Consider the following 16,642-nt stretch of genomic DNA (forward strand, 5'->3'; position numbering starts at 1 on the left):
CTAAATGACCTTGATGGATTACATGATCTCCTATCTTAAAAAGCCTTGGCAGTGTAAATAATTAATATGGGGACTGCTTAATGTTGCCTGCTACTTTACAGTAAAGCTCAGATCCATGAAGATAGTTAGACTCCTAACGTCCATTGAAATCAATGGACGTTTGGAGGCTAAATACCTTTGTAGATCTGGGCCTGTGTGTTCTTCATTATATTGTCTGGATAACACTGAAGTGGCTGTTGTTCACTGCCACCTCTCCAGCACCCTCAGACAAAAAAGGATGTCTGTCTTACAAGGTTATTCCAGCATGCAAAACTTGTAAATAAACTTCCAGTTTTCATCTGTGGCCATGTGGGGTGGTGATTACGGGTGCGAGGACTTCTGAGAGGAGCTGATATACTCTACTGGGTCAAGTTTCGTTCACTTCTATAAAATTATTTATTATTTGTATTGCACCAGTGCCTAGGAGCCCCAGTCATGGATCAGGCCCTACCGTGCTAGGCGCTGTTCAGAGAGGAGTTTATTTTCTTAATGTTACAACAAGAAACAAATCCATCTGCAAAGAACTAACTAATTAAAAACAGTGGGTCACTATTATGTGAGTTGTGGATGGGGTTTCAATAGTGCCTAACTGATTTAGGAGCACAGATCCCATTGACTTGGGACTTATGCTCCTTTGATTTCAATGGTGAATCAGTACCCAACTAATGGGCCAGATCCTCAGCTGGTGTAAAATGTCACAACTCCATTGATTTCAGCTGAGCTATACTTGTTAAACAAGTTGGGAATCTGTCCCCATGTTAGGCAAAGGGTACACCTAGTTTGCAGTGGTAATTCCCACCAAATGAATTTGCTGCCCACAGTTTACCCTACTATGGTAATTGCTCTTTCAATTAATGCACTTAATTAATTGTTAAGACACTTTGATGAGCTCCTCAAAGGAAAGATATTAAAATTAGTGAAAACCTTCATCATTATTTAAGTGCATGATTCCCTTGGGTAAAATAATTATTGATGGAAGTGTGTTCCCATATGTAGCAATTTAATCATTTATAATAATAAGCAAATGTTTGTAAAGATAAAATGGGGTTTGCTGTGCAATGAAAAGCAGAGCCATTTCTAGATCCATAAGCAGAATAATTGAAGATATTGCCATCCACTGAAACACATGAGATTCCCATGTCCAAGAGTTTTGGGGGTGGTTGGGACTTTGGGGGTGTTTTTTCAGGACTTTTATAGAAAATAGCTTTGTGGACTCTTTTATGACTTCTTGCAAATTACCATAAAGACCAAAGTCCTGCAGAAAAGTCTGTAGTGCAACCTTCCCCACACTGACTACACCCTGCTCCCAAGGTTCCACTTCTAAGAGTGAATGGGTCATTCGGTCCCCACGGCCCATTCAGTCACTGGCTTCTCTGCTGGGATTGTCATCAAGAGAAGCGAGTAGTGCCAGATGTGATGCAGATGCCTATTGGATTGAGGCCATCTCCATTTCACACAGACAGAGAGGTCACCTACATTTAGGCACCTGAGTGTGAATTTCACTTCTTTGTAGAGAGCCAGCAGAAAGCGTATGTACCCTTTAAGCCCTCAAAATAGGTTTTAAGTGGAACTTAAGTGATGCATAAGACTACACAGGAGTGAATATCATCCTAAATCCATATGCAAGTATCTAGCTTCAATGGGGTTAAACATAGAGATAGAGAATCCTCCTGCACAGAGCTCAGTGCAGAATCAGGGCCTGCACTCTAGCTGTAACTGACTAGCTGCTGCCTCTAAGTACTAAGTATTTCTGTCTCTCCTGGAGGCTTTAGTTGGCTGAACTGTGTGTGTAGGGTTTCTCTCTTTCACTGTGGGTGCTAATCTGTGACGTGCTTTTTCAAAGACTCTAAAGAAAATAATGTCCACTTCCTGTGTGCTTCCCTTATTGGGTAAATAAACAGGAGCCTATGAGGCGCAAGCCGCTTGGTAGAGAGGAGGGTCACTTAAAAAGTTAGGGCAAGGAAAGAAAGGGTTAAAAGTATTCTCTCTTGTCCAAAGCCATCTAGCCAAAAGATAAACAAGTCGATTTAGATCTTGATTTGGTTTGGCAGATGCTTCTCTTTCCCGCTCCACATCCTATAACTATCAAAGACTCTGAAATGGATGGAGAAAGATTTCTAAACATTTCCTATAGCATGTGATAGGGTTCTGAACAAACATATGTGAAGTCCTGTGTTCTGCTAAAACAATTCTTTCTGCTCTAAAAGGCTTTCCTTGTGTTGAGCATTTGACTGTTTACATAGAAAACACATATTAAGTACAGGAAAAGTCTCCTTTTGAACTATAGAAAGTGTGCCTGTTCGTTCTGACAGATCCTGTCTGGGGTTGTGTTCACCAGTGGAACTACAGGAGAAAGCCATAATGGGAACCAATGGGAGGAAGTTAAAGCCAGACATATTCAAATTAGAAATAAGGCACATATTTTTTAACAGTGTGGGTTGACTAACCATTAGGATGAACTACCAGGGAAGTGCTGGATTCTACAAATCAAGACTAGATACCTTTAGCCAAACAGAAGTTACTGAGATCAACACAGGAGTAATCAGATGAAATTCTATGGCTTGTGTTATAGAAGAGGTCAGACTAAATGATAAAATCGTCCCTTCTGGCCTTAAATCTATGAATCTATGTATCAATAGCCCTTGCTGCTGCTCTCACACACCACCAAAATGCTGTTACTTAGCACACAGGGTTTCTACAGCAGAGCTTCTGCCAGCCTCTAGGAACATAGGAACAGCCAGAGTTTATCCATTTAGTCTCTGACAGTGGCCAGATGCTTCAAAGAAAAATGTAAAGCCTCTATTATGGGCAATTTTGTAATATAATGTCTGGCGGGGAAGTTTCTTCCTTAATCCAGGTAATTAGTGATTGGATTATGTCCTGAAGAAGCGTGAGTATAACATCACTTGCACATTTTTATTATTTAGTGTTAACTAGTGGGACCAATCTTATTATTCATATTGGAGGGCAGCAGCCTGGGAGCTAAGGTACATGGGTTCTAGTCCCAGACTGTCACTGACCTGCTGTGTGACCTTGGGCAACGCACTTCACCTCCTTGTGCCTCTGTTCCCTTCCTACTTTTGGCTGTCTTGTACAGGGCCGGCTCCAGGCACCAGCGTTCCAAGCAGGTGCTTGGGTCGGCAGTTCCTCCGGTCGGGGCGGCAATTTGGCGGCAGCTTCTTCCTTTCGCCATCCACGGTGGCAGTTTTTTTTCACTGCTTGAGGCGGCAAAAACTGTAGAGCTGTCCCTGGTCTTGTAAACTCTTCAGGGCGGGCACTGTCTCTTGCTATGTGGCTTTTTTGGTTTGTTTTTTTACAACAATGGCATGGTGAGGCCCTAATCTCACCTGAAACCTCTAGGCTGTGCTGTAGTGCAATAAAATAATTTACAGCAGCATCGAAAATGCACTGAAATCATGTAATCTGCTTGTCTGTCATAATACTTGTGCTCAATTAACGCCACCAACTGGAGAGCGGCAATGGAAGTGAAAGAGTCAGAACGTTCTGCAACCTACTTCTATCAGGTTTTGGATTTAGCTTCTGGTCACCCTCATGCAGCCCTTGCTAATTAAAACTGTACACACAAGGAATGCAGCTCTTCCGATGCAAATGTGTGTCATCATAAAAGTAGCTGGACATAAGAATGATCACGTGCAGTTACAGATGAAGGGTCCTGTGCTTCCCAGCGCATCAAGAGGAGCAAGTGAAAGTCAAAAAAGGCAGAAATGAATGCCCCAGTCCTGCAAAGCACTTGTGTATATTGAAGTCAATGGAATAACTCATCTAAGGGAGATGAAGAAAAGCCCTTAACATATTGCTGTCATCCCAGGGTGCATCCTTTTATAATTAGCAGCTCATCAATTTCACTGTTGGTGTGATGACATATAAAATAGGTGCAAATATTAATGAACAAGGCCAGATTCTCAGCTGGTGCAAACTGATGTAGCGGCTTTAACGTCAGTGGAGCTGTGCTGATTTGTCCCCCGTGAGGATCCAGCCCATAGTATTAATGGACTTTATTAATCGCTACTTTTCCATCCCACAGCACTCACATTCCACAACAGCATAAGGACAACTTAAAACATATTTAAATATATTAAAATCACAGATCATTCTCCAAAAGTTCCAGAAAGCAAAATCAACTGGGGCAGAGGAGGGTGGAGACCCACAAAAGGAAAAAAGCAGTAGAGGGTGGGGAAAAGGGAAGAAGAGATAATTGAATATGGAACCCATCATGGTCATACTTCGCTAGACCAATGAATCACTTTCTGCTTTGCTGTGATGTAGAGCCTGGGAGGCTGTTAATATGCAGTCAGAATCTCAAAGGCAGCCACAAAGCATTGCAAGTGTGTCATTTAATAAGTGGAGCAACAGTGCTGCTCAATTTAGGGGTACCACCCTCTACTTTTTTAAAAGCCCATGAGAGTTTACACTGGGAGGACTTCAAACACTCATGCATGATGTTTCCTCGCCTGTTGTTCCAGCAACAGTGGGCTGCACCTCCCCAAAGCAGCTGCGTGAGTGCAAAGGTAGGCCAGACAGGGGCTTGTCATTTCCCAGCCATTTCATTTCTAATCCCCTCTAGTTTCCTGTCAGCCGCTGCAGAGACAGCCTAGGCTGAAGTCATCTTCTGGAAAAGTGTGGAGAGGAGTTGTCCATGAACAATTCAGTCTGTTGTCAGCATGGCTCTGCAGTACCCCTGGCTACCAGAATGGGAGCCGAACTCCTTCCTCCAGTAACCTGTTCATAGCTGCGACTAGGTTTTTCTGATTCAGCTGGTCTCCCCTTGTCTAATAATAATATAGGAATGCCTGCACCAGGCATTTACTTAATACCTTCCATCCAAGGATCAGTGAGGTTGGTAAGTATCTCACTGCTAGGGAAACTGAGGCACAAAAAGGTGAAGTAACTCACCCAAGGTTGTCCAGTGAATCTCTAGTAGAGCCAGGAATAGAAACCAGGAGTTCTGGCACCAACTCCTTTATATTAACCACAAAACCACCTTTCCTTTATATTTACCTACAGCGATTCCTCCTCTTTATCTCTGTCCCAGTCTCTCCTGTCACTTTTTATTCTCTGCCATTGTCTCTCTTTCTCTGCCTGACACCTGGTCTTTCTTTCCCCTACTTCACTGGTCCTCGCCCACTGCAGTTCTCTGCCAGCCCTGCATTTCTCTCTCTGCTCTGTCTCCTTCCCCAAATCTCTGCATCCTAGATCCTTTTTCCCCACTCATCTCCATCTACCGTTGTTCCCTCCTCAGGTCTTAATTCTCTTTACCTCATAAGCATATGGAACTCCCATCAGCCCTCCCTATGATGAGCGAAGGGGGTGATGAGAGAAAGTGCGTGGGGCAAACAGTGTCTACTATCTTCTTCTCCCCCATCTCTAACTCACTGTGATAGTAAGCTGGGAGAAGGGGATGGAGGAAGAGGAAGCAGCCTTGGTTGCCTGCTCAACCCAAGTAGTCCCCTGTAGGTGGGAGGAGAAGCTACAGGGGAAATCTTGCTCACACCAGACAGCTCTGCTAAAGAGAGACAGCTCGGGTGAGATGAGTGATGGGATGAAATACCTGAGATCTGGAGAAGAGGACAGGGGTCCTGAGGTCTGTCCAGGACTCCAGTGACTGTCCTGAAGTCACGTCATCAAGGCATTCTACCAGTGACAAGGTTAGGTAGAACTACCGTTGCTTTGTGATATATTCATACAGGGCTATGAAAGCGTTGGCCTAAAACATTGGGGTGAAATACACCCCACGTCTCATACACTAAGCTCCACTTACATTAGATTCCATTCTGAGGGAGCTGGCCTGTCTTTTGGGGTGGATGAAAGGTGCTGCAAACATAAGAATCAGAAAGGAGTGCTGGACAAAAGGTGAAAATAGCAGACTTCTTGTATAAATTGGTGGCAGTTCTCCAGAACACCTCTGGCCTGACTTTGACTGAATGAGACACAACCCATGGTGGGATAATTTAAGGGATTGCATCTCCACCACCAGAAAGAAGTTAACACAACAGGAAGAGGGTGAAATCCTGGCCCCAGAAACATTAATGGCAAAATTTCCATTGACTTCACTGGGCTCAGGATTTCACCCCAGAAAGGGGAGTCAAAAGTACATGTACATTCTCAGCGACAGAGACTGATTAAATACCTCCGGTGCATTGCTGGTCTATCAAGCATTGATTAAATAGTGCCTTTTAAATGTAAGCTGTGGCTAAACTTAACCACAAAAATCAAACAGACCCTTCCCCCAACATTTAAGGCAAAATTTCCCGCTTATATCTAAGGAAACAAAGGAAGCCACAAGATTAAAAATAACTAAATTCTTGATATTATATTGACTGACAGATTGAAGGCTAGAAATTCCCTTTAAAAGTTTTTAAATAAGATTGATAAACAGCCTCAAACTTTATTGCACTAAGAACATCGTTCTAAACCTGATGCAAGCTGCATTCCTTCCAACGTGATTTTTGAGCAAGTAGAAGCCAGTTGGGAGCCCCTCTGGATTTCAAAGCGCACTGTGCTCCGGCAGAGCTTTTAAACAACCATAAGACACTGATCCTGCAACGAACTCCACTTGAGCAGACCCCCACCCCCCAAACACCCCCCCCTCCTCCGTGCCCCACTGAAGTCTCTAGGGCTCAGCACTGCCTCAGCAGTCCTGCCACTTGGATCAGAGCCTTACACCACTTTTCAATTAAACTTCATACAAGAGAGTGTGTGTGTGTGTGTGTGTGTGTTTTGATTTGGGTTTGTCAGATATCCGGAGCTGCTGTAAAATGCACCTGTTTCCCCAGACTTGCTGGATCTACGTTCATATAGGGCGCCCATCACCATGGTCTTTGAGTGCATTTCAGAGGACCTGAAAGGGGGGTTCCGTGCTGGAGCGGGTGGGTGGATGAGGAGGGAGTATTGTTGTTATTATTTCTGTTATCCGAGCACCCAGGGGCCAGGTTGGGATCTCCGCAGGGGCACGTTTGCCCAGGCTGGGGGCTGGACGGCCGAGCCTGCTCCCCTCCTGCCCAGCGGAGAGTCGGACCCCAGAGAAGAAACCAGCCAAGCAGCTTTCCAAACCTCCGGCCCGCCCGCCTGCTCCAAAGCGGCTCAGCCCTTCCCAGCCACGCTCCCTTCCGCCGAATTTCCCCCGGTCCCTTAATGGTCTTCCAGCCTGGCTCCGCACTTTGCTTACACTCCCTTGCGCTGCGATGTGCGCCCCCCCCCCCCTCCGCTGTGTGCGCGGTGCGAGGGGCTGGCTGCCCCAGTTCCACTCCGGCCGAGGCGAAGGTAAGCGGCGCGCCCAGGCTCTGGGCTCCGACCGCCCGGGCACCCAGCGGCATCTGCGGGCCCAAAGTTCACGCCCGCTGGGTACTGAGCCGGGGTTTTGTGCACCAGCCCGCGGCTGGCTCAGGCGCGTTCCTGGAGGAGCGGGAGCATGTGCGCTTTGTTGAATGGGACCCAGAGCTGCGGCGCTGTTGAGGGGGATTTTCTGGGTGTAAAGGGAATCACGAGGGATGCGGGTCTTTGCTGCGCCGGTACAGGTGAGCGGTCACTGTCCTGCAGGTCCAGGAATTCTTTCCTTGGGCACAACTGTTGGGAGCGCCGCTGGAACAAACCCGCGGCGTGCCCGGTAGGAAGGTCCGCCCGAATGTAAGCGACCGCGCTCCACTTGGGAGAGGTGGGTTTGATCCAGTCAGCTGCGGTTCATCGAGGACGTGTCTACCTGGTGTAACCTTCTATGGGGTTGGTCAAGCCAGGGGTGGGGGGAGCGACCCCAAGAAAAGGATTTCGTTCGCTAATAAACCCTGGAGTTGTTTAGATGTAGAGTAACTTCTACAGAACCCTATTCAATGTCTGTTGGTTTAATCCTTGTTACATTCAGGAGGACTTTCCCCCATAAAGGTACAATGTGTAGCACATATCCTTCTTAACTTTAAGGTGATGTATGAATTTCTGATACCAATACTCTTGTACTTGGAGAGAGTTGCTTCTTTTCTCTCATAGGGGAGTGTATGACCACCGTTTTGTGCCTGGTCATGCCCACTCTCTTATATTTGACTATAGACAGGACAGGTTATTAGTTTACAGGACCATAGGGGTGCATGGTATGTTGTAAAGTCTCCCTCTTGAAAAATTTTCAATTGCTAAATCGCATACAGTGCAGATTCTTCCCCCATCCCTAGCCCCCTAAGATTATGGCTGAGAAATGAAAAACTACAATAAACTTTTTTCAGAGTAACAGCTGTGTTAGTCTGTATTCGCAAAAAGAAAAGGAGGACTTGTGGCACCTTAGAGACTAACCAATTTATTAGAGCATAAGCTTTCGTGAGCTACAGCTCACCTGAAGAAGTGAGCTGTAGCTCACGAAAGCTTATGCTCTAATAAATTGGTTAGTCTCTAAGGTGCCACAAGTCCTCCTTTTCTTTTTGCGAATAAACTTTTTGTAATTCTTGCATACAGGAATTTTGTGTAGCAACCAATATCAGCACCCCCGTCCACACTGGGATGCAGCCTGCATGTATATTACATGTACCTCTGCTACCTTTTTTGTCCTGATCCTACAGGCTTACTCCTGTGAGTAAGCACAGAGTGACTACAAAGAACTACAGAAGGTGCAGGACAACAATCAGGCCCAGAACATCTATGCAAAAAGTCTTAATCACCTTCCTCCACTATTGCATAAAAAGCAAAAAGGTGCAAAGGCTGTGGCAGCTGGCCCATTCCGTCTATTTGCACTTCTCCAATGGTATTTGGCATGGAGCTGATCTCCTGAGAGAGCATCACATTGGAACCTTTCATAGTTTGAACATGAGACTTGATTTATAGATTTCACATCTCAACTTTTCTACTTTGATGGGAGATAAGTTTGCTGTGTGGATTCAGGTTTGCTGAGGGGCACTGCTATTTCACTGCAACATATTCAAGGGTAAATGCAAATCACTCACAGAACAGCATATCTATTTCTAAGCATGCCACAGGCACCATGGTTTGTTTAGCACAAACATCTTAGTTAGAGGTTTTTGAATAGACTTTCTTATAAAATGAATACAGTGGATGGCAAAAACTGTTTTTAAAAATACCTTCAAGTACACAGTTGGTAGTTAATTCAGAATATTCCTTTCTTTCTCCTGCAGCAGGACTATGCTATACCTAGTTAAAGGTTTCATGGGTGGAGGGGGAGTGTCTAAAGTTCAGCTGGTAACTTTGTTAGGCATCAGGCACAACAACTTATTCAAAAGGATAAGAAAGGAGATCTTCTTAGCTGATCACTGACATAAGCTAAATGTATTTTAGATATTCGTGGGTGTAATATCTTAAGGATCTGGAGAATAACAGAAGGTATCTGTGTAAATGCACACTTACATTTATGGGATATTTAAAAACAACTTCAGTTTTATCATTCCATGTATTCATTGCCATCCTCAAAGGCCCTGCTGCAGAGTTAAAATGATCCTAACACTTTACCACCTTCCCATGCCTATAGAAAAGCAATGGTGAATAAGCCTCATAACAGAAATCTTTGCCGTTTTGGGAGGTAACCCAGCTGCCTGGTGATCTCACAGCTGTTACTGCCCTCGATAACAGTTTCCCTCATTCTGCCGCTCTCAAAACTGTCCCACTGAACTGCTCTAGGTTCTGAGCCCTTAGAAATCTTATTTAAAAGATTCAGAAAAGAAAATGACAGCCTGATATTAAATACAATGGAACAGTATTTATCAGCCTAGGACATAGGATTCAGTTTACTGAATAAAAGGGGAAGTTTTCAGTGTAATAAACCTATATAAGAGCAGGGCACTATCAGTAGAGCTTAAAGCGCTTTACAAAGGGAGGTCAGTCTCACTAGCCACAGTTTACATGTAGGGAAACTGAGGCACCAAGCTGTGAAGTGACATACCCAAGGTCACCCAGCCGAAAAGCTGAGTCTAGAACCCACATCGCCTGAGTCGCATCCAGAACTCTATCTTTTAAGCTGTCTTTAAGTGGGATAACCCCTCATCATGGATATCGGTTTAAGGGTTACATTGGGCAGTAAAGATTCAGATTCCACTCCAGCTCCCCTCGAGCTCTTTTGCCAGAGGCTTTAATGGACAAGGATGTCCTGAGTTCCAATGCTCATCGCTGAAGGTGACACGCTGTCAGAGGAAAAATACCAGGGTCAAAAGCAAGAGGCTGCTGTCACCAAGGAAATAGGCACTAAAGAGCAGAGGCAGGGGTCGTAAAAAGTCCCCCAGCCTGTTCAGAAGCCAGTGTAGAGCAGACCCTTATTTCCTTGCAGGAGCCTTATTCTGAAGAGCTGATGTTACCCAAACTCTGTTCTTGTAGGAAACCTCCATGCTAGAGCCATATCATGTCCAATTCATCATCCAGCAACAACTAGCACCCCAAAGCCTGGAGCTGCTCTTTCTGCTGCCTGACTTTACCTCAGAGTGACAGAGGAGGCTTTTTAAAACCGACTCCCCTGCCCCCCCATCCCAGCCCCTTACCAAGTGATTTGCTGTGATGGATTTCAGATGAACATGGTAGGTGCACACAGCTGGATATTGTTTTCAGCTCTTTTAAGTAAATCTCCTCTTACATTTATTAGTGGATACTAAAGTAAAACATTCCTCTACCCCTTTAATAGCTTTTCCTATAGAATAACTGATGTGACACCTTTGCCCAAGTGAAAATAGCTGCTTGGGAAAAAAACTGAATACAAAGAAATGTGTATTCACTAAAAACAAACTAATGGCCCAATCCTGTTGGTATTGTTAGTGTGCCCTTCCTAGAAGTTCCTACTTTATAAACCCGGGGTGTGTTGACCAGGTGATGTCAATCAGGATTGACTTCACTTGATCTTCATCAGTTTACACAGGCTGAGGATCTGGTCCTTGCTTTTCCAGGAGTGTGTACGTTTACTACATGCATTTGGAACAGTTTCAGTTTATTTGTGTTCCAGTAACTCAAGGTGGCTTACCATATTTTTGTAAATGAATATTTGTGCACTTATGCTCTCATGTAGAAACATATCCTGCCCCTTTGAAGTCAATGGGAGTTTTGCTAAAGAGTTGGATGGGGTCAGGGTTAGGCTGTAGGTGATTTTGGTACTTTTTAGGGAGGATTTTATGTTTCATATTGTTCATTTTTGTTGTTTGACACAGAGATTGCTTACTGGGCAGGCAAATTAGCTTCTTCCCATAATATTTTTAATCTGCATATTTGTCCTGACTTTGTGAAGTTTGATACTATGCACCAGGGTGATACAATGCTTATTAGGAATGTACATAACAGACTGGGACGGGAGCAGAGGGACAGGGACGCTAGGTAGTCAGCAACAGGCATTTAAAAGAGAGGTACAATGAATGTTTTGGAAAATGAACAAGTTTATTATGGGCCTGATCCAAAAGCCTCTTGAAGTGAATGGGAACTTCCCTGCTGCTGTCAGTGGGCTATGGATCAAGTCCAGACGTGCTAAATCATTACTGTGGGAGATGTGGTAAATAATATGTCTTTTTATAATGTCTGGGAAGTTTAATAAGACAGAAATGGAGCTAAATAACACAAAGGGTTTGACCCACTAACAAAGCTAAAAGACAACATTCCGAGTCGTGTTCTCCATTGCCCTGCTCCTCCTGTAGTGACTTACATGGGTACATATTGAATATACACTGGCACCATTCTGACGCAGGAGCATTTCACATCTTTACACGGGCGTAAGTCACTGCTCACAGGGTAAAGCAACAGTGGATCAGACAGAGGACTTTTTGCTTGCAATTTTTAGTAATGCCTAAGATAATCAGAACAGCAAGATTAAAGGAAAAGGTGGGTGTTTCTCCATTCCTTCAGCTTGCCCTTCAAAGCAAATGGGATGTGTGCACCAAATGCCGATGGCCTCCTTTGACCGTCCCAGATGTTGTCGAGTCAGATTCACCTGAATGGTCAGAAAGACTGTGTGGAGGCCCATGGATGGCAAGTGGGATCAGCCCAAGCCCTGCTCACTGCAGGGCAGGGGGGTGTGCGTGTAAAGTTTTGCCACGTGGCCTCAGGAAAGAAAACACGTTGTAATCGAAACAGGCGAGTCTGGTTGTTAACCCACAAAATTGGCAGGGGGCACACAGGGACAGGCATAGGGCCTGAAACTACATGTTCATTAAACAAATAAGGGGCATGTGTACACCAGGTGTTTATGGTCTGAAAATGCCTCAGTACATGCGATACAATTAATTAATTGGAGCACACTGACTCCAGATTCATCACAATCTCTGGGGTCCTTTAAGGCTACTTCTGTGCTTGAAGCTGGGGGATGTGACTGTGATATGTACATGCTAGTGCACTATGAATAGTATGTAGCCACAGTAGCAGGATCCATGGCAAGCGGCAGCCTCACGTACGTAGCCATGGGGGTCAGGCAGGTTTGTAATTAGGAGGCTGCTGGCCCGTGTCACTGCTCGCTGCTGCCCATGCTACGGTGGCTACCCTATTTTTAGCGCATTAGCTCAATGAGCGCTAGTGTGAGCATGTCTACGGGAGCAGGGAATCACACCCCTTGCTGCAAGTGTAGACACTTAGCTAAAGTGTGCTAAGTTGCAGGCAAGCTGACTGTGTCCCATTAAGGACTGCTGTAGTGATCAATTGGCCAGTTTAACAGCTTTAGGCTGGAGTTTTCAAAGAAGCCTAAGGGAGTTTGAAAATCAATGGGAACTTAAATCCCTTTGACAATCCCAGGCCTGATGTATTGAAGCTGCAAGATTATGGCATAGAATGAGCCTTCACCGATACAGGTGCATTTGCAGTTGTTTTTTTTTAGAAACGTTCAACAGTAACCCCTTTCTCTAAATAACTCATAACTTCAGAGACAACGTATTGTTCGATGCCAATAGGGGACAGACTCAGCCTCAGTGGGTGAGAAATGTGAGCTGTCAATATACAAAATAAGCAGGGATTTGGGGCTGGGGTGTTGAGAGAGTCTGGATGACGGAGGAGTTGGAATAGTTTAAAATAAACCAGGTGCTCGTTGGTATTTCCCAGCACTGATTCCACAGTGCTAGGCACCTTGCACATTACTGCATGGCCATAGTGACTAGGAACCCTGAGCAAGGATGAGATGAGAGCCTTGTTGTGCTAGGTCCCATGCAGATGAAAAACAAATGCAGTTCCTGCTCCAGAGAGCCCACAGCCTGGGATTTTCAACTGAGCCTATAGGAGTTAGGTGCTCAAATGCCATTGAAATTCAATGAGATTTGGGCACCTAATTCCCTTATTTTCTTTTGAAAATCCCAGATGAGTTAAAATATTTATAAGGCCCTGAGCATGCACCAGTTTACACATACACTTAATATTACTCAGACAAGCAGTTCTACTTGTCGTGAGTGGCAGAGCCTGAAGGAAAGGAGTAACTTTCGTTCATTTAAAAAAATAAAAACAAAAAGTAAAATATTTGATCTATCAAATGAGACATTTATTCTCTGAATTATTCATTCATTACATGGACAGCTTCAAACTCTGCTTCCAACTCAAGGCTGGAAATTGAAATAGATATTAGAACTGTCAAAATAGGTTTGATCAAAACTGTGCGTTTATTCTGTAGATATATTTAGGTTGAGATTTTCAGTGTCGCCTGGGGATTTGGATGCCCAACTCCCATTAAAAATTGACAGATGGTATTACTGCTTACTGACTTCCTGTCTGCATTTAGGCCCTGATTCTGCAAAGTCTTACTTATCTCAGTGGGGCTATTCAGTTATTACTCAGTGTGAGTAAAGGGGGAAGAACGTGGCCCTTTTGTATGATTGTAATGATTTGCTTTCAAAGAAGCTGTAATAAAATGATTTCCGAGAGCCAATTCACAGAAGGCTCTCAGGAGGAATGCAAGTTAAGTACAATTATGGAAGTTGCAACACTCTGTTATGAAACTAAATAAATACGTAGTATTGCTTATTTGACCTGTTCCCTACTGATGGGTGATATCCGTTGATCTAGAGTCAGTGACGTGCTATTTATATATTGAGAAAAAAGATGCAAGAAAAGCAAGAAGGATGTGGAATCTAATAACTTATAAACAGTTAATAAAGATCAGATTTATTATTGTAAAAAGCTTCCTGGTTTTATTTATATGTATAAATAAAATCATAGAAGGAAGAGCAGATAATTGTTATAAAAATAAAAAACTCAATCTCCCAGGATCAAGCTGTTATATTACTGTTTCCTAGTTTATGTTTATATTTTTATTTTAAACTGCCTCGATGCTTCATGTATTTTGGGTGAAAATGCATCAGACCTTCCGCCTTCCTTTAATGCCCCAAGCCTTATTAATGTGCCTAACTTGAAGTAGGTGACTAACGTCATTGAACTCAGTGGGACTATTCAGAAGCTTAGAGTTAAATGGGTGCCCGAGTCTTTCCAGGATCCGGGCGTAAATGTAGATGGTGTGGTGATGAGCAATGCCTATATATTAAAAAGGTGAAGAGAGTAGGCCAAGCAAGCAAACTCACTGGGCCAAACTCCACAGCAATAAGCAGGTCCAATTCCACTGAAGTCTAAGAAGTCGCACCGATTTAGCACCAGCTTATTGACTTTAGATTGTACAGATATAGCTGAAAACAAGATTTGGCCCAAGACCCTTCAGGGCAAGCATTTGTCAAGCTCTGTGGCTCAGTTCCTTCAAAGACTTATGCATGTGCTTAACTTCAGGCCTGGGGGTAGCCCTATTTAAAATCAACTCCAGTCCACTGCAATCAAGAGGAAATACTCACATGCTGAAAGTTAAGCCCAGACATATATCTTTGCACAATCAAAGATGCTATGTTTGTGCAGCATCTATCACAATTGGGCCCCGATCCGGACTGGGACCTTTCCGTGCTACCCTAAATGTGTGTAATAGTTAAAGACTTGTCAGCTGAATGCTTGCATCTTCTTTCCACAGTGTAAGGCGTATTCAGCAGAACCTGGTCTAGCCTAAGAATTTGCCTAGAAAGTCCAGAAGCACAAGATGACAGACGAGCCCATTAAAGAGATTCTGGGAGCTCCAAAGTATCCTGAACCCGTAACGATGGAGAAGAGCAATAACAATGACTGTGTGGTAGCCACTGTCCCTTTGGTCAGTGAGTGCCAGCTGACTGCAGCAACTGGAGGAGCGGAGCTGTCCTGTTACCGTTGCACTATCCCCTTTGGCGTGGTCATTCTTATAGCTGGAGTGGTGGTCACCGCCGTGGCGTATAGCTTCAATTCCCACGGCTCAATCATCTCAGTGTTTGGACTGGTCCTCTTGTCATCTGGACTCCTCTTGCTGGCTTCTAGTGCCTTGTGCTGGAAAATCAGGCAACGGCACAAGAAAGCCAAAAGGCGTGAGAGTCAGACAGCGCTTGTGGCGAATCAGAGAAGCTTGTTTGGTTAGAGACTACCAGGAAAACATTGAACAGAAGAGCGCTCCCTTGTAAGTCAATTTGACTATTTATTGATAAGTCAGACTGCAGGAGGTTTTTGACTGGATTGGAGTGAAAAAGGGTTGGATTAAGAGACTCTAGGAGCATCTTTGGAATTGTTAGTATCTGTCATTTCACAGACTTACAGAAAGTGATATTTCTTCCAAGACAGAGGGGGGAAAGAGGTGGATTTTATTTTTTTTCCTTCACAGAAAACAAATTTGTCATAACTGCGGTCAAGAGAATTAGTCAACACTCAGATACTATTGGAAAGGGAGCCCGGTGAACAATCAAGAAAATAACTTAACCTGATCTGATGTGCCAGAAACCTGCTTAAAAATAATACTCACTGTGAGGTCTGACCAAGGGAGGAGTTGTAGCATTTGAACAGATGACAAAAAAAACCCATGTGGTAGATTGCCTTTGACTTACGTTGTTCTAGGGACAAACAACTGTGATTGCTCAATAAGCTGATGTGAGGATGGCAGGTCATTTTGGTTTGTTCCAATGAGTTATCGGTGGTACTTTTTTAAAAAAAACAAAAAACAAAACAGTAACATTAAACTTGTTTTACTATTGAATAGAGGTAGGTCGCTATTTGTAATTATATTTGTCCAACATAAATAACGAGGTATGAGTATAGCTTAAACAAAAGTGAGTTTTTTGTAAATTAAAGTGGTCGGATTTAGCACTTTTGATGAGTTTGATATAAAAAAAGATGAAAAGTGTACAGTTCATTTACAATAATAAACATTCAGTGCTGCTAGAGCTTTAGAAAGTCTGGCATTTTTCATTGTTATCAGGACTGCTTGTCCTTTCAGCTTCAATCCCCGTGCTTTACGATTTCTTTTCACATCCCTGTGTAGACCAATAGCTGTGTTAATAATTTTGAACACAGACTGTCCTGTCTCATCTATACTTACAAAGCCTATGTTTGATTTGATATGTTTTCCTTATTTACATCTTCAGTAAAGATGGAGCTACATCAAAATTGTAAGGCTCGGTCCTACAAAGACTTATGCATGTCAGCAATAGCATTCAGACTGTGAAGTCGATGAGGTTACTCACAAGTTACTCATGTACATAAATATATACAGGATCAGCCTCACAATTACCACTGTTTAGATACGTAGGGCCCAATCCTGCAGATACTCTATACCCGGTGTAGTGCTCATCACCACAAGTAGATCCATTGGTGTCATTGGATC

The 16,642-nt window shown here is 43.8% G+C and overlaps 1 protein-coding gene across 2 annotated transcripts; it reads left to right on the forward strand.

Annotated features, from left to right (window-relative positions):
• The first annotated feature begins 6,972 nt into the window (after window positions 1-6,972).
• TMEM100 (transmembrane protein 100) lies at window positions 6,973-16,177 on the forward strand. 2 transcript variants are annotated; one of them, XM_073310605.1, is made up of 2 exons: window positions 6,973-7,320; window positions 14,936-16,177. In XM_073310605.1, exon 2 carries the CDS (start codon window positions 15,002-15,004, stop codon window positions 15,404-15,406), a length of 405 nt encoding a protein of 134 aa, XP_073166706.1. In that variant the 5' UTR covers window positions 6,973-7,320; window positions 14,936-15,001; the 3' UTR covers window positions 15,407-16,177. The 2 variants fall into 2 exon arrangements, with proteins under 2 accessions (XP_073166706.1, XP_073166707.1); XM_073310606.1 differs by lacking the exon at window positions 6,973-7,320 and adding an exon at window positions 7,327-7,574.
• Window positions 16,178-16,642: the final 465 nt, after the last annotated feature.

This window comes from Lepidochelys kempii, chromosome 14 (genome assembly GCF_965140265.1).
Source record: "Lepidochelys kempii isolate rLepKem1 chromosome 14, rLepKem1.hap2, whole genome shotgun sequence".
NCBI classification, from domain to species: domain Eukaryota; kingdom Metazoa; phylum Chordata; order Testudines; family Cheloniidae; genus Lepidochelys; species Lepidochelys kempii.

What these genes read in the sequence shown, in the direction of transcription:
- TMEM100 (XM_073310605.1), top strand. Translation starts at nt 15,002, where the DNA reads ATGACAGACGAGCCCATTAAAGAGATTCTGGGAGCTCCAAAGTATCCT.